The sequence below is a fragment of the Parasteatoda tepidariorum genome, chromosome 10 (genome assembly GCF_043381705.1).
Source record: "Parasteatoda tepidariorum isolate YZ-2023 chromosome 10, CAS_Ptep_4.0, whole genome shotgun sequence".
NCBI classification, from domain to species: domain Eukaryota; kingdom Metazoa; phylum Arthropoda; class Arachnida; order Araneae; family Theridiidae; genus Parasteatoda; species Parasteatoda tepidariorum.
Genome location: NC_092213.1, coordinates 43,912,725 through 43,929,378, shown reverse-complemented (window position 1 = coordinate 43,929,378; position 16,654 = coordinate 43,912,725). Strand labels below are relative to the sequence as shown.

At 28.3% G+C, this 16,654-nt stretch overlaps 1 protein-coding gene across 4 annotated transcripts in view; it reads left to right on the top strand.

Moving 5' to 3' along the window:
• Positions 1-16,654, top strand: part of LOC107440873 (irregular chiasm C-roughest protein) — a 155,361-nt gene that overhangs the window by 92,281 nt on the left and 46,426 nt on the right. For all 4 annotated transcript variants that reach the window (XR_006225823.2, XM_043047972.2, XM_043047971.2 and 1 more), the window contains exons 4-5: positions 9,847-10,104; positions 14,012-14,114. Coding sequence is in view for 3 of the 4 variants with exons in the window: in XM_043047972.2 (XP_042903906.1) it covers positions 9,847-10,104; positions 14,012-14,114 (361 nt within the window). In the remaining variant the exon portion in view is untranslated. The remainder of the gene's footprint in view (positions 1-9,846; positions 10,105-14,011; positions 14,115-16,654) is intronic.

The window sequence follows — 16,654 nt, the reverse complement described above, 5'->3', positions numbered from 1 at the left end:
GATTAGCCATATGATGCTCACTACGTGCTCTTGCGCGCCGAAGCCTATCAATTAAAAATGAAAACTGTTGCCATCGCGAGAAAGGAAATATCATCGGTTTTATTGATACATACGTACGTATTAGCGTTTTATATAATATAGATAGATGTTAATAGAAGCAATTACTCATAATCTAAGTCACGATAAAGTTTTCAAAAAGTTTAAGTATACTTTAATCTAAAGCTATGCTTTTCAGTAAAATTTGTTCTTTAAATTATGCATGCAATGGAATGTATTAAAGAACAAAACTTAATGGATTTAAACAGTTTGAGATTTAAATTTAAAAAATATGTATAAATATTAATTTTTTTTTTAGAAAAAATTGAATATATGAGCTCTTTAAAGAAGCAAACACCAGACTAAAATCATATTTATATGATCTTGGCCTTTTCTTTTAATTTTTCGTAGCAAACATTAGTAACGGGAATGCATATAAATTAGAATAATCTTATAAAATCTATTAAATTAGTCTTGTTTTATTTTTTTTAATATTTCTCAACAATGCTAAATATAATATACTTATTAACTTTAAGATTGAATTTAATAATGCACAAGGAATGAATATTAAATTATGTTTATTGCATAAACAAACATGTCAAAACGAATATTTATTTAAACGTCACTTCGCTGAAATATTTTTAAGCAAATAAAAAGTGTTACAAAGCAACATATAAATTCCTTTCTTTGTCGTACTATAAATAAGTAATAAACATGACGAATAAGTCATACTCTTTTATTGAAATGATATTTTTTATAACTCATTTATGTGAGAAATTTAGCAAATTCTTCGAACTCCTAACGAGAAAATTAAATTTAATATTGTAAATAATATCACTTATTTTGAAAAAAGAGGAATAATTGAAGATAATTCAATTACTTAGCCAAATATATTTTACTAATATTAAGTTTCATTCGACACTAATTTTCATTCTGCAAAAGATAATTATAAACAAAAAAATAGATTATTGAAATATTATCTACAGAGTTACAAATCTAGTTAAATTTCCACGCAACAGATTTTATCAGATAAAATATTACTTTATAAGTGTATAAAAGTGTTTTTTTTTAACATTTCATATACATTTCAATTTTATGACTTGCTACAATCTGAAAATCTACAATCTGACATTATGACATACTGAGTAAATTTGTCTAGAAATTACATGCATATTTTAAAACAAATGAATAAAATACTAATAATTAATATTAAATTTTTAGTGAGAAATCATGAATCCAATTCTATTCTCGAGAATAGAAAAGTAAAGACACACACAAACACGCACATATACACTCTATAACAAGAAAATCGACGCACCAAGAAGTAGTAGTCCGATTGAAACGAAAATTGGTGGATTGGAAGACAATGTGCAGAATAGTAAATGATTAAAATTTCAGAACAATTGAATAATTTATTGCAGAGTTACAGTAACAAGTTCAATAAGGTGTTGACCCGCTTCTAGCCTGGATACAAGCTGCCACACGGCGTGGTAAAGACCGATAAAGCTCCCGGACGGTCTCTTGCGGTATTTCCTGCCAAATTCGATCCAATTGTCGAACGAGGTCATCGACATTCCGTGCCAGCTGCAATCGCCTTCCCATAATATCTCAGACATGCTCGATGGGAGAGAGATCTGGTTATCTGGCAGGCCAAGGAAGAGTTTGACAAGCTTGCAGACAGTTCATAGCAACACGTGCCNTGGAACACCCTGTATATATATATATATATATATATGTATATATATATAAAGTAATAGTACAATATAGTGCAGTTGAAATAAAATTGCAAAATGATATTTTTTTTAATTCTCTCTTAATGAGTCAAAAAATTTAACATTCTTCAATTGACAATGGAGATATGAAATTTAAATTTAAGAGTTTGACAATAATTAAGTTAAAATTAGATATCAAACGATAATCTAATTTTATCGTTAAATTTTAATAGTTAGTTATTTTCAGCTAAATTTCGTTCAACAAAAAATAATTATAAAAATAGAGAAATGTTGAAGATTGTTAATTTTTGTGCCAAAGTATCTGAATAAGCAGCACATTTTTTGAGCTTTGTGTTAACGCTTTTTGCTCCAACGAATGCAGCATCTTGCTGCGGTTATTAGCTTAACTACTTGTTAGAAGTTGAGTTTATTGTTTTATTTTATAAATTCTGATTAAATTCATGACATTCTAATTGTTTGAATACTTATTTTAATTTCATTCTATGAATATGCTTTTAAATATTCGATTTTTTTTTTAAATTTCGATTTCTCAAGAACTATTTTATCGATTTTGCTTAAACTTCGTATTTTGCCATGTAAAACCGCAGTCTTTAATATGATGTAAAAATCGTATTTTTTCCAATGCAAATAATTTTCGGCGATCATTTAATAGAACAACAAATATTTACAAAATAATAAATATTTACAAAACAATAAATATTTACAAAAAGTTATATTTTGCTTTGAATAATCTTTGTATAAACTAATTTTATAATTCTGTGCCAAAATTTTTCAAATCGCTATTACTATTAATGACTATTAACACAAACCATGTTTATGATTAATAATTATCATTGTATAAATAAAAATTATTCAGTAATACTTTTTAATAATTATCCCAAAATTTTATCCTTGAAAATTCAAAACTAAATAAATAAGCTAATAAATGGATAATTTATTTGTTGTACTAAAAAAAACAAGCCTTAAATCTATTTTATTTATTTATATTTATAAGCCTGATCTATCATCGCTGATGTTCTTTTGTTATATATAACTCACTTCAACGAAGTCAAAGCTAACAAAGTAGAGAAAGAAATGTATTTCCTAAAAAAAAATTTAAAAAGAAAAAAATCTGTCGAAAATGATTCTGTTGCGTTATGGAGTTGGATACTATTAACACAGCTTATTTTTACTGTTTATTATTTCTTGCATTAATAAAAACCAAAAATTTCATTTCATTTTCAATGACCAAATTTCATCCATTTAAGTACAAGTCATTTGTTACATAACAAAATTTATTCTGAAACCAAATTTGTTTTAAATATATTAATCTAAAATCCCATCACTGATGTCACTTTGTTACAATTTATTTTAATAATGTCGAATCAGTGACAAAGCAAAATATGGACAACATTATTATTCTTCCAATAAATCAGTTATAAAGGGACGGGGATAATGCAAAGAAGAAATTATCTTACCTACAAAAGTGAATTTCTTTTTTTTATCATCCTTTTTTTTATCCTATTTAATAGACTCCTACAGTGACTAACGATTGCACAAAAGGATAAGAAGAGAAAAAAGAACAGGAAAAAACCTCTAATAAAAAAAGGAACAAAATCATCATAAATCATTCATCGTTTTTTTCATACATTTCCTGTTGTGGTAGACGAAGCATAAAATTCTCTGCGGGTACCCTTTCACTGTAACTGCGGTCAGCCACAGCGGGGGTGACCATTGAGCCGCTCCCCCACCACCTCACCCTTCATCAAGGGGATAGAATACGGCTTTCAGGGAAAAATTAATGTATATACGAATTCATAAAAAATATTTAAATTTCCATTTTCGTGGGTTAATTTATTTTTTTCTGCTGGATTTTGAGTATAGAAGCTTTGGGTTGATATTACTTTATTTTTCTATTCGCGATCTTTGAAGCTTTATATTGGGTAATTTGCATATAAAGACATTAAGATAAGACTTTTGGTGTCATGTGTAAAGGAAAAGTAATTTAAAGTGAATTTTTTCTTGATTTGAAGGGAAGTAATTTCGTTTCATAAGACTGGAAATTTTTTTTTCAAGAAATTAAGTGGTAAGAAAGAGTACAGAAACTATTTAAGCTTATATAGCTCTGAAATAGAATAAATAAAAACTAAGAGCTTGAATGCAGCATTGGATACCATTAATCTAGATTATGTACCATTTTTATTAGTTTGTATATTCAAAAAAAAGTTTTGAATTCATTAAGCTAAATATTCTATTTCATATAATCACAATATAGCACATTGTATAAGAAAACAGTTATCTTTTGTTGCTATGAGTAAAAGAAAAGAAATTTTAAATTAATTTTTTCTCGATTTGAAGGAAAGTAATTTCGTTTCACGAAATTATAAAATTTTTTTCAAGAAATTAAGTTTTAAAATAGAGTACAGAAACTATTTAAGCTTATATAGATATCTGAAGTAGAATAAATATAGACTATGAGCTTGAATTCAACATTGGATGCCATTAATCTAGTTTACGTATCATTTTTTTTAGTCTGTATATTCAGAAAAGCTTTAAATTTATTAAGCTAAATACAAGTATTTCATTGCATATATGCACAATATCGCACGTTGTACATGAAAACAATAATTTTTTGGTGTCACGTGTAAGGGAAAAGTAATTCAAATAAATTTTTTTTTGATTTGAAGGGAGATAGTTTTGTTTCATAAGAATTGATTTTTTTTTAAAAAAAATCTAATTAAATAGTAAGAAAGAGTACAAAAACTATTTGAGCTTGAACAGCTCTGAAGTAGAATAACAAAACTATCTAACAAAAACTATATTGATCTAAACAATGTGCCTATTTCTTTTCTTTCAAGAAAATTGCTATATTAAAATGCAATATTGTTTAATGCATATAAGTCTTTGATATAATGTGTTGAGTATAAATAATTTAAGTTTGTTATCTTCTTAGTTTGAAGGGAAATAATTTTGTTCCATAAAAATGGAGAACTTTTTTACGAAGAATTAGTTAGTAAGAAAGATAACGGGAAGAGATAATATGTAATTTATAACACTGACATTAAGTAAAAGTTCTGAGCTTAAATGCAGCATTGGACATAATTAATCTAAATGATACATGTTATTTACTCGCCTTTAATTTTCAGAACATTTCAAACATATTACATGTCAAATTACATTTTACGACGTTATCGGACATTGAATTGAAGACATAGGAACATAAGGAAAGTAAGTTAAGATCTTCGGAGTTATGTGTGCAAGAAAATTATTATAGGGCAAATTATTTCTAGATTTAAGGGGCAAATAAATTTGTTTCATGAGCATGGAAATGATTTTAAACGAAATTAACTAAAATTGCAAAAATCTTCAATCGATTCCATTTTATGTAAATGCTTATATTCATTACACAAACTTTCATATTAAAATTGTTTCAATAAATAATTTAACGGATAGCTTAATTTTATTCTTTTTATCCACTGTAGAAAGAAACAAAAAATTTTTTGTTGCTGATATGTACAGAATAAAATTGTGTATAATAATTAATCTTTAAATAAATAAATAACTTTGATTAGATCCAAGCATATTACAATCATACATAAACTTGGTATTAGGTTAATATTTGCTTTCCCTCCTTACAGTATTAGCAGTTAAAAAAAATCTCTGGTAACACTTCAATGCCCTGTCATTCATAAGCCAGGAAACTGACAGCCAGAATAATGACAAATTCGCCATTTTATAGCATATAACTTTACTTTAATTTTATATTTTGACCTAAGAGGTTTATATTCTGCAGAAAACATCATGATTTCTTAAAAATAACTCAGATAAATCTATGTAGTTTATGTTATTAATGATTTCAAGAAGCCAGGAAAATGATAACACAAAAACCTACTCATCTTGAAAAATTTTTTGAAATAAATTTTGAACCAGAAAATTGGTTTTTTAATCATGCAACAAGACATGTTCATATAGAAGGGTATCAAATCAATCTATTGACATAAGATATTGATTGGGGCCTCTATCTATTTTGGTTATAAACCACTGAATAAAAGTATCCAGAAAAATGACAGATTTTCTTGGGACAAACAAATTATAGACTGAAAAAATTATTTTTTGCAAATAATACCCTCTACGCATATTCTAGAAATGCTTACACCGGCTGAGATAAAAAAAAATTAGCTATTGAAAAATTTATGGGAAGTTTTGAAACTAGTCATTGGAAACATTGTTTGGGACATGCCAGAAAAATGACATTTTGATATTCAATTAAATTTTTTAAGTATACAAAACAGTCAATGCTAGTGCAAAGTCATTTTAAAATGCTAACAACAATGCTACTTAATATTTTTTTTAAAAAAGTTCTTTTAGTATTATGGTATTAGATCTTGGAGCAAGGGACAGTGAATTGTCATATTTCCTGAGAATCACCCATATATCATTATTTTAAATTAGACTTGCGTCTTTTAAACTCATGTGTATTCCATAAAAATTTATTTACAATTCATGTTTATTCACAATTATTCTAAAAATGTAAAATTATAAGTGACTTATTTTAAAATATAATATTGTAAGAAAATTATGAAATATCATCATTTTATTACACTTTTATTAAAAATTTATTTGTACTTCATTTTCCACACATTTACACTAAGCAAGAAAAGAAGGATTAGTAAAAGAAAAACATTGGAACAGTCATTTGAGAAGAAAAAAAACTTGAACTTCCTTATTTAGTATTTAAGCTATTTACAAATTGCTCTAATCCTTTATTTTAGAAGTAATCCACCAATTAAAATGAAACAATCTTACAGTTTTACAATTATATATTTTTTTAATCTTTTGAAACTCAATTTTTGTTTTTACAGTTTAACATATGTACTTAAATCTCACTCACTCGAATATTTTGCTTATTTCAATAATTAAAATAAAATACGATTTATAAAGCTAAATCGGAATTAACAATAAAAGTTTAAAACCTGAACAAAAAATTATTCCTTTTAGATAAAAATAATAATCTTTACGTTTTAAAACGATTTTTGTCAAAGCAACTTGGAAAAGATATGTTTATTTAAATAATCTGGAAGCTAGAAATATTATTTTCAGTTTTTCTTTTTGTTTCACATTTTCCCGTTACCTCGCATGTTAACTTCCACGGAAAGAATAAATTAGTTCCGGCAGGTCATTGGACAATTAGTTTCCCGGATGTAAACCTGGGCGATGGTCATCCTATTGTAGTGTTTGGTCATGCACGAACGGAACATACATTTCAACACTTTTATACCACTGACAAATGATGTTCTACGCCTAAAAACATAAAATTTTATTTTATTTTTATTTATTTGTCATGACCATCAATCATACGATCTGATAATTTAGAACAAAATCTTTTATTTTCATAATCGTTTTTTCTTAATCCTTGGTTGGTTTGACTAAAATAATTACTAGCAATATTATAGATATAAGTTTTAGATTAGTAATATAAAAGAAAGAGAAAAAAAAAACAATAATTCAACAGATTAGTCTAAACTAAAAAATATAATATATATCTGCAAAATGATGCTTAATTGTCATAAATAGTAAAATATATTTCATATTAAGTAATATTTCATTAGACAATACGGCAATGAAGACAGTTACGTGATATATATTAGACAATATTAATAAGTAGGAAAAGGCAGGACTAAGGGTTGTATATTATTTTTAAGTTCAGTAAGCAAAATAAAAAACGGGTCACCCTGAACAACTTTTAATTTAATGATCAAAAGTACCCCAAATTTCAAAAAAGTGCTATTTTTGCTTAAATTTTGTATTTTGCCATTTAAAATTTCATTCTTAGGTTCCTTTTAATTTTTCCGACTTTTATTAAATAAAACAGGAAAAAGTAATAAATATTTACGGGGAGTTATATTTTGCTTTGAATTATCCTTGGATAAACAAATTTTATCATTGTACGCAAAAAGTTTTCAATTCACTTAAAAAGTTCTTAAGACATGGCAAAATACGCAAAAAGTAAAATTAGCATTAGGGAGTCAAAACTTTCGACCGCTCTCCTGTCCAAATTTCCCAGATTGCGGATAGTCCTATAATTTGGGGGTCAGAAATCCGAATCCGTCGAAAAAATTTATGCTTATTCAGAGAAAAAGCTTTTGTGTCTGATTTCAAAATTTGAAATGTCGTCTGCACCAATTAATTAGCATATTTGAGCTCACATTCTCAAACCATTAATATTGAGTCCTAGTAAGTGAAGATCGAATAAAAAGTTATTCAGAGTAGTCAGTTTAATTTTTTACGCACTGTACATCTGATACGTGATTTACATTCACAAAATGTAAAACATGTTTAAAATCATTAGCTCTTTGAACTTCAAACATTTATTGAAACTTTGCTTGATAAAATAAAATAAAACTTTTTTCTTTTACGTATTTTCCTTTAAATGCGTCAAAAAATTCCTTGATTGGTTTTGAGTTAGAGAAAAATGAAAATGTAGATAAAAAGTTTTAATAGCGATATCATTTAGATAACATATTGATTAATTTGGAACATTTTTTTTACTGTTAACTATTTAAATGATAATTCCAATTAGAATTTCTATTGATTCCATTCTCATTTATATTTTTAAGCAATTTATGATGATAAGTCCAACACATTTCTTGTGTAAAGGAAAAACAAAGCCGCCCTCAAAAGAGTGATTTTTAATTAAAATAGGGATTGCGTTTATTATTAAATTCTAATCTAATTTTAATATTACTTAATTAATAAAAAATATCCTAAATAAAAAAAAACTGCAAAAATGAAGAAAAAAATTCATTTTAATAGATTCTCATCTTAAAACATTCCTTATGCAACGTATTTGAAATGAGAGTGATTGTTATTGTAATCTTCAATAATAAATAATCGTATACCCGAAAAGATAATTGTTTAATGTAGAATCTTAAAATTTGCCTCTTAAATTGTATAAATCAGCCAAATATGATAAAAATTTTATTCAGAATGAATTTCAATTCTATGCTAATTAATTCTATGATATTATTTTAATACGCTACATTTTAAGATAAACTTATTTATATAGGTGTCTAAATTAATTAATCGTTTTACAACTAACCTTTTTTAGGGCAAACAGCGTTACTATACTATTATAAATTACCGTTGAAGATATTCTTTAACAGATTTGATCAGAGTGAAGCACAAAGAGAAGTATGCGCACATTTCATTTAATATATTAGCGAACTTGGTAAACAAAAATATTAAATTACGCTTGTGCACTATAATATATAATAAAATGTACCTTTAGTTTTAAACGTTTTTTTAACAAAATATTGCTAATCAAAATTATTTTTGTTTTTATTAGATCTTAATAGACTCATCAGGGAATTGCTTGGCCTTGAAAAGGGGGGGGGGGTGGCAAACGTATTCAAAAATGAATATTTTTAGTACATGCACTTCAAGTGAATAATTTCAACTTTCGAAAGAAAAACTGCATTAAGTCTAGGAACCACAATATTTTCTAAGCGATCATCAAGGTTGGCGAGCGGTAGCGAACAGGAGGCCAAGCTCCCTCCTCAAAAATATTCTAGAAGGAAGCACTATTTTAATACTTTAAAAAATTAATGCTGATGTCAACCAAAGGTGGAGAGCAAGAGAAAAATTTGGCCATTGCCCTGTATCATTTTCACTTTTAGTAAATCACGTGATATAAGATATATTCTCATTGTGATGGTGATCTTATCTTCTTCTGAATGATGGTGGCATTAGAGCTTTATAGTATGGTATTCTGCTTACGAAATATAATAAATAAATAAATTACTGATTTTTTTCTTCTCGCATTATTATACTGAGATTTTAATTTTTGTGTATTTACTTAGCTTTGATTTAGAATAAAATTTCATATAAGTCGCTACTTTACATTGCAGACTACAAATTTCTGCACTCTAACCTTGAATTAATACGAAATAGTAAATAATGTTGTGAAATAAATTACAAGTCCCTGTAAAAGTTTTTCTGACTTTTTAAATTTAGGTGCCATTTCGTGAAGACGAAAGGAAAAAAAAATTCGATTGGGTGAGTAGAATGACATTTTTAAAGAAAGTTTGTTCTTTTACAGATCCCCCAGAAATAAGCCTGGAAGGAAAACCAAAACAAGAAATTGTCGAGGATATGTCCTTGACATTACGTTGTAAAGCCGACGCAAATCCGAAAGCCAATATCATCTGGAGAAAATCTGGGCATTCTGGCATATACGACATCAAGGATCATATAGAGTTCAGACCCATTCGCAGAACAGATTCAGGAATATACAGCTGTTCTGCCAAGAACGATATTGGGCAAAGCGAAGAAATGGAAATCACAGTTGATGTGAAATGTAAGCATTGCTTATATATGTTTCTTAATTTTTTTTGTGGCAATATTTTCTACTTGCCTGATTCAGATCTAAAGTTAAAGGTTATTTAGAAGCAAATTGAATGTAAAAGGAATTAATAAAGATAAATTAAATTTTACTTTATTTTTCAAGATGCAATGAATTTTAGTTCATTTGAATTTGATCACAGTTTTATTTTATTATGGCATAAGAGTATAATATGTTTAATATGACATAAGAGTGTAACATGTTTAATATAGCATAAGAGTATAATATGTTTAATATGACATAAGAGTATAACATGTTTAATATGACATAAGAGTAATATGAAAGTAAGGTGATAGTAAACAAAAAATATCGAGCAATATTCTATAGTAATTTCATCTCCATTCGATGAACAGAATCAGGAATACACAGTTATTTTGCCAATAACAATTTTGGAGAAAGCAAAGATATAGAAATCAGTTGGGGTGGAAGGTAATCATTTATTTTATTTGTGGAAATATTTTCTGTTTTCCTGAGTCGGCTATAAAATCTTAGATTTCAGTGTAAGGAATGAAATGTGCTCCTAAGATTAAAATATGTGTTTGTTATAGATTTGTGACTGAAAGTAATGAAACCGTAAATATTTTTTTTACAATGCAATATTCTCTCTCTTTCAAAAAAAAAAAATAACTTGACAATGACAACTTTACGTATTTTAACAACACACAACTTACGGGAAAATGAAAAAGAATTCCATCTCATACTTGATGAACATTTCAACTACAAAAGCTTTATCTACCTTCTCGAATTTTCGAGGCTTTAAATGCAATTGTAAACGAGTTATCCGAGAATTTACCACAAATTTGGTGACTTTTCTATTGGAAAAATTATAAGTGATGGATCATTTTAGTTTTGATATTTGAATCAGACTTTTGTTTACTTAGAATCACACAGTTTTATTTAAAGATCACGAAAATGGTTTCATTTATTGTACATGACTATTCAAATGAGTTATTTATGAAAATTGAGTAGAGATAGATTAATGTGTTTATATGTTTTTTTATTAATATAAACGGAATGTATGAAAAATAATAATTATTAGGTGGAAGTAACTGTTAGGTTGAGTTAAAAAGAATTGAAGAAAGTTGGTAGTCACGATATGCAGACATAAGAATAACCTCCAATTAGAACCGGTGATATTTTGTAAAATGAATTGGATTGCTCCGAAACTTGTGCAGTATTGTTTAAGTGTATCCTACTAAAGTCATTTTAATTCTTTGTTTTAACTAATCACTAAAAGAAACTTATACTAAATGTGTAATACGATAATCTAAAACCAAAACACGTATTTATAAGAAGTATTTCACTTCTTACCTCATTTAAGCTACTCCCTGTTATTTTGAACTATTTCTTGATACCAGGCATCCTATCAAAATATTTCAGGCATGCTTTGATCGTTGTTTTTTGTTATTAATGTCTTTCTTAGAGAGAGAAAATTATTGTTTTACGTTTTTATGCAATACAGTTTTTGTACATTGATTATTTAAACGAATATAGCATTTTAATAGCCTATGCAATTGCCTATACAATACCCTCCATAATTTCAATCTACTATTTGTGATAATATTAGAGTTATGTTACCTTACAAACATTTTCAGACTTGATTGATTCTAAAAAATTTTTATATATTTTTTTAAAAATAGAGGAATACATTTTTTTATGTTTTTGTAAAAATTTGTTTTTCACGATTTTTATGTCGTGCAGTTTTTGCTAATATGAAGTAAAAAATATTACATTTCAATAGTCTGTATAATATTTTATACAATTTTGAACTATTATTTGAGATTACTTTAGGTCCATCCTTTTCTGATATGTTTTAGCCAACTTAACAGGTCATTCAGTTTTTCTCAATTTCTCTATAAAGTTCAGAAACGCTAAATTCAAATAACCTATACCATATCCTTCCCAATTTTCAATAGCCATTCGAGATTACTTCAGGCTCTTGTAACCCATCAAAAAGTTTCAGACAAAATTCGATCAATTTGACCTGTTATTAATGACTTTCTCAGAAATGGGAGAATACCGTTTCACATTTATTGTTTGAAGTCTACTACAACAGTTTTCACAATAATTTCAAAAAAAAGTTATATTTCAAGACGTAAATGTCGACAGCAGCTGAAAATATCATTTAACGCTGAGCAAATAAAGGATTCTTTCAAATAAAGAAAGGTCAGTCAGTCAAAACCATCTGCGGATGACATTTTTGATTGAAATCGAACTTCAACGAAAAGTTCTCTTTTCGGATGGATTTTCCTTTGTCCACGTCAATTTTCTTCCTTTTTTTTTCATTACCATTTATTCGGTCTTAGAAAATTTCCTGAACTAAATCTCTCTCTTCTTAAGCTTTATCCATTCTTTACCCCCTCCTTCTCCTACATCTACCCTAACTTGCTACCAAACGATTTCTCTGATTTACATATCAAAGCCCGGCTTTCAGATCGTCTGCTTGATCTTCAAATGCAGCAGACGATTTTAAAAGGAAGTCTATATGTCCGCGTAGGAATTATAGGACTCGTTTCTCAATCAAGATGGAACTGAGAGTGGATTTTAGAACCTTTTGAATCGTATGAAAGGCCATTTCGTATTCTACCTTCTTCGAAAAGGCTTTTCACAGTGATTTTTGAATTAGAATTCTTTTATGACGAGAATTATGATAAAGATTCAAAATGCACATCGCTCATTGTTATGGAAATTATTTGATTGAAGAAAGTTATCAAAGTTTTAAGTTGAACAAAATATTCGTTGAATTTTAATATAATCGTAAATTGTATTATATTACTTCCCATTTTCTTTCTGATGTTCAAAACTTTGCATTGTGTGGATGAATTTTTTATTTATTTATTTTTTAACAGAAAAAGATTTTGAATAGGCAAAAAATTCCATAAATAAAATTGACCTATGTTTATAAAAAAAATACATGCCCTTTTTAAGTGATTTTTTTCTTTCTTAGCATAGTATCTTTGAAATTGCATCCGAGATGCAAATTTGTAGTTTTAGAAAGAAATTTAAAATCAATAAGTTTTTTTCTCTAAATCAATTCGTAACCAACAGTTGTTTGTGAGATAATTTTCAAAAATATTTTAGTTCCATAATTTCGTTTTTTACAATAATTCCGTTATAATTTCATTTTTTTCTCGTATCTTATTGTATGAAAAATAATTCTTAAAATGAATTGAATTGAAGTAAATATTCCTTACAAAACTGTAAGATGTTTCTGAGGTTTATTTGAGATGTTGAGATTGATTAGAGGTTTATTTGAAGTTGACTTCAATGTCAACCTTAAAAAATCAACCTCTTAAGGTTCAATTTTTTAAGGTGTAATTTCTAGGTATAATATTCAAAGTGTATGAAGTTTTTTTTTCCCGCTTGAGGTTGATTTGAGGTTAATAGAAATCTACTTGAGAGCAACCAATGAAGACAGGTTATATTTAAAGTGTACATGTTTTTATTTCTTTTTTCACTAATTAGCATATTTGATTTAGTATAGTTAGCTAATATAATTAAAGAGTGAATAATTTAAGCAAAAGTTTCCCAGAGCCATATATCTGGTTGATTTTATGAGGTGTAGGTGAGATTGAAGAAGAGATTTATTGATGCGGTTGTTTTGGGCCCGAAAATTACCTCATTTTCTACCTCAGGTAAATTATTTTGCACTTGTCAGCCACAGAATAACCTCAAAAATACCTTATTTTTTGTAAGGGATAGACTTCCTCGATCAACCTAGATAGTTGGGAAATGCCTCGAAACGGATAACGAACATCCCAGAAAATTAAATTTTTAGAAATTTATATAAAAAATTATATGAAAGTAAATTTTTATACTATGAAGAATTTCAATTGCTTTAATAGAGCTTTAACTATTTCAGTTAAACCAAAAATAAATCGTGTGTATCCTGCTCCGAGAACTACAGTAAGCCTATATCAGAGCACCAGGCTAGTTTGTGAAGCAGAAGGCAATCCAGCTCCAAAGTGAGTATACAAAGCTAAAACATAAGAATAATTTTTTTCCCTTTACTGTAAGTAATAACAAATTTCTTCTAGTTAACCTTTTCACCTTTAGATTCAAATAAAGCTAAGTAAGCCAATGATGTTGCTAATTTTAATGTAATTATGATCTTTCCTTTCCAAATGTTTCTCATTTAGATTGCTGAAAAATGTGCTGCGATTTCAAAAATCCCTCATTTAACATATTTTTCTGCAAATACAAAATAACCAATAACATTTGTACTTTTTCATTTTTTATTTTCAACTAAATTTGATTGTTGAGAATTCAGCAAGGAAATGTATTTAATATTCTATAGATGTTTTCTCAATTTCACAGCTGTGGAATTTAAATATATTTTAGCATTCTGTGTTAATGTGTTGTGAAAGTTTTGAATTTATTTTTAATATCAATTAATAATTTTAATATTTAATAGCCCCTTCATCAGTAGATTGTTCGTGATAGTCCTTGTAGCTTTCCTGCATAAAATTGACGTTCTATAGAACTACCGAAATTTACTATAAGATTACCTCTCAGTCAGTCAAATGGCATTGTTTGGTAAACAGATAAAACTCATAACCATTGATACAGATTTTAATTTTTATGTGCATATTTTTCTTCTTCGAATTCAAAATACTCTAACTTAAAAACAACAATAAGCAAGGCATTTTGATACAGCTCTTTTCTGCTGTCTTATGTAAAGAAACAACTCTTGAATGCAGCAAGTTTCTGTAGTTTACTTTACATAAAATTTGTCTGGTTGACGACTCTTCGGCTGCAACTATTTAAAGCTTCATATAATTTAACTTGGTTGGGTGATCACCTTTTTTCATGGGATTTACGACATCCAATTTCTTCTTCATTTGTACTACAGCCCAGGGTGGACTTTAGCCTGTCACGACACCCTATATTGCTCCAGACGCGTCTGTTCCTGAGCTTGATCTTTCTGTTGGAGATCTTTACAGTTTCTAAATCATTCAATATATCATCCATTCCCTTTTCCTTGGTCTGCATCTGGGCCAATCGCACATGGGCTTCCAATGCAAGATCCTTAACTACGCGGTCCTTAATTCCCGAAGTCCTCGATGTTGAGTCTATCCAGATTTATCATGGTTGCCTTTCGAAACTAGTAGTTTTTCACGAGATGAGGTAGTAAACCTCATGCTTAACCCCAACCTGGAGGACCAGTTCTCTGATATAATATCCAGGAGAAGATGCCTGGCTATACCCCGGACGCTGGGTAGCTAATTTTGTCGCCTTTCACGACATGCATTGGGACTATTCTTTCATACCCGGCCACCTAGAACATCCAACTTACTTACTTTATTACTCCTCGGCTCTACAGTTCATGAAGGACTATGGCCTCCTTTACTACAGAGCTCCATTTTTTCCGATAATTGACCTTTTGCCTCCCATTTTTTTATTTTTTTATTTTCAGATCTCTCCCTACCTCATCAAGCCATCTTTTTATTAGAGATTCCGAACTTTCTCTTTCCCTCTATTTTTCTTTGTTGCTCTTTCCTCACCCATTTGCTCCAGATGTCCAAACCATTGTATTTTTTTGTTTTTATTAAATATTTTTTTATCTTCATATAGTTCACTTAACTTTAAATTTCTCCTAATTCTCCAAAAACCTCCATCTTTGGTTGATCTGTATATTTTCCTGAGAATCTTTCTCGCAATAGTAAGACGTATATTTTCTTCATTCTGAGTGGTAGCGCAAGTTTTAGCTGCATATGTGACAATGGGTTTAATTATTGTTTTGTACTATTGTAAAACATTCAACTACAGACCAAAAAGTCACAGGTTTAATCCCAGCCAGAGGACAACGAATGTACTTTTGGCAACCAATAACATTCATGACCACGTGCAATGAACATGCAGCTTTCTCGTCCCTCCATAGATAGCAGTACTTTACTGCATCACCTTATCAAACGTCAATATACATTCGAACCCCTATTTAACAAATTTTATTAAGTTAATGAAGTAGATTCATTGGAAACAATGAGTAGCAACGCTGGATGATAATGTATCTCAGTTGAAAACTGTTACTTTCTCTGATGCTTTGCTCGGTTTGGAAGCAGTGAAAACTTACCGAATGCAGTGAATAAAGGAGTATTTTCTTCTCTTCATGACGTTGAAAAAGAATTTTTTAAAGTAAGAAATCAAGGAAATAAGCAGACCTTACTCATGAAATGCTTTAAAATTCGAAATTAATCAGCGTGTAACCTTTTAAGTTCCTGAATAAAAAGTGTAAGATTTCTATTTATTTTGTGTATTTGCTTATTAGACATGATCGAATATTTCACAAGGTTAGTAAATTTTTTTATTTTTAGCCCCCCCCCCCGATATTACGAATTATCCACCAATATTTTTGGTCCCTATGAATTCGTTAAATCAGGGTCGGACTGCATATATATATATATATATATATAATTTAGCTTTTATTTAATCCATGTCACTGAGATACAATTTTTTTTAAATTTTTAAATCTATTATTTCTTTATATTACAATTATATTAATATT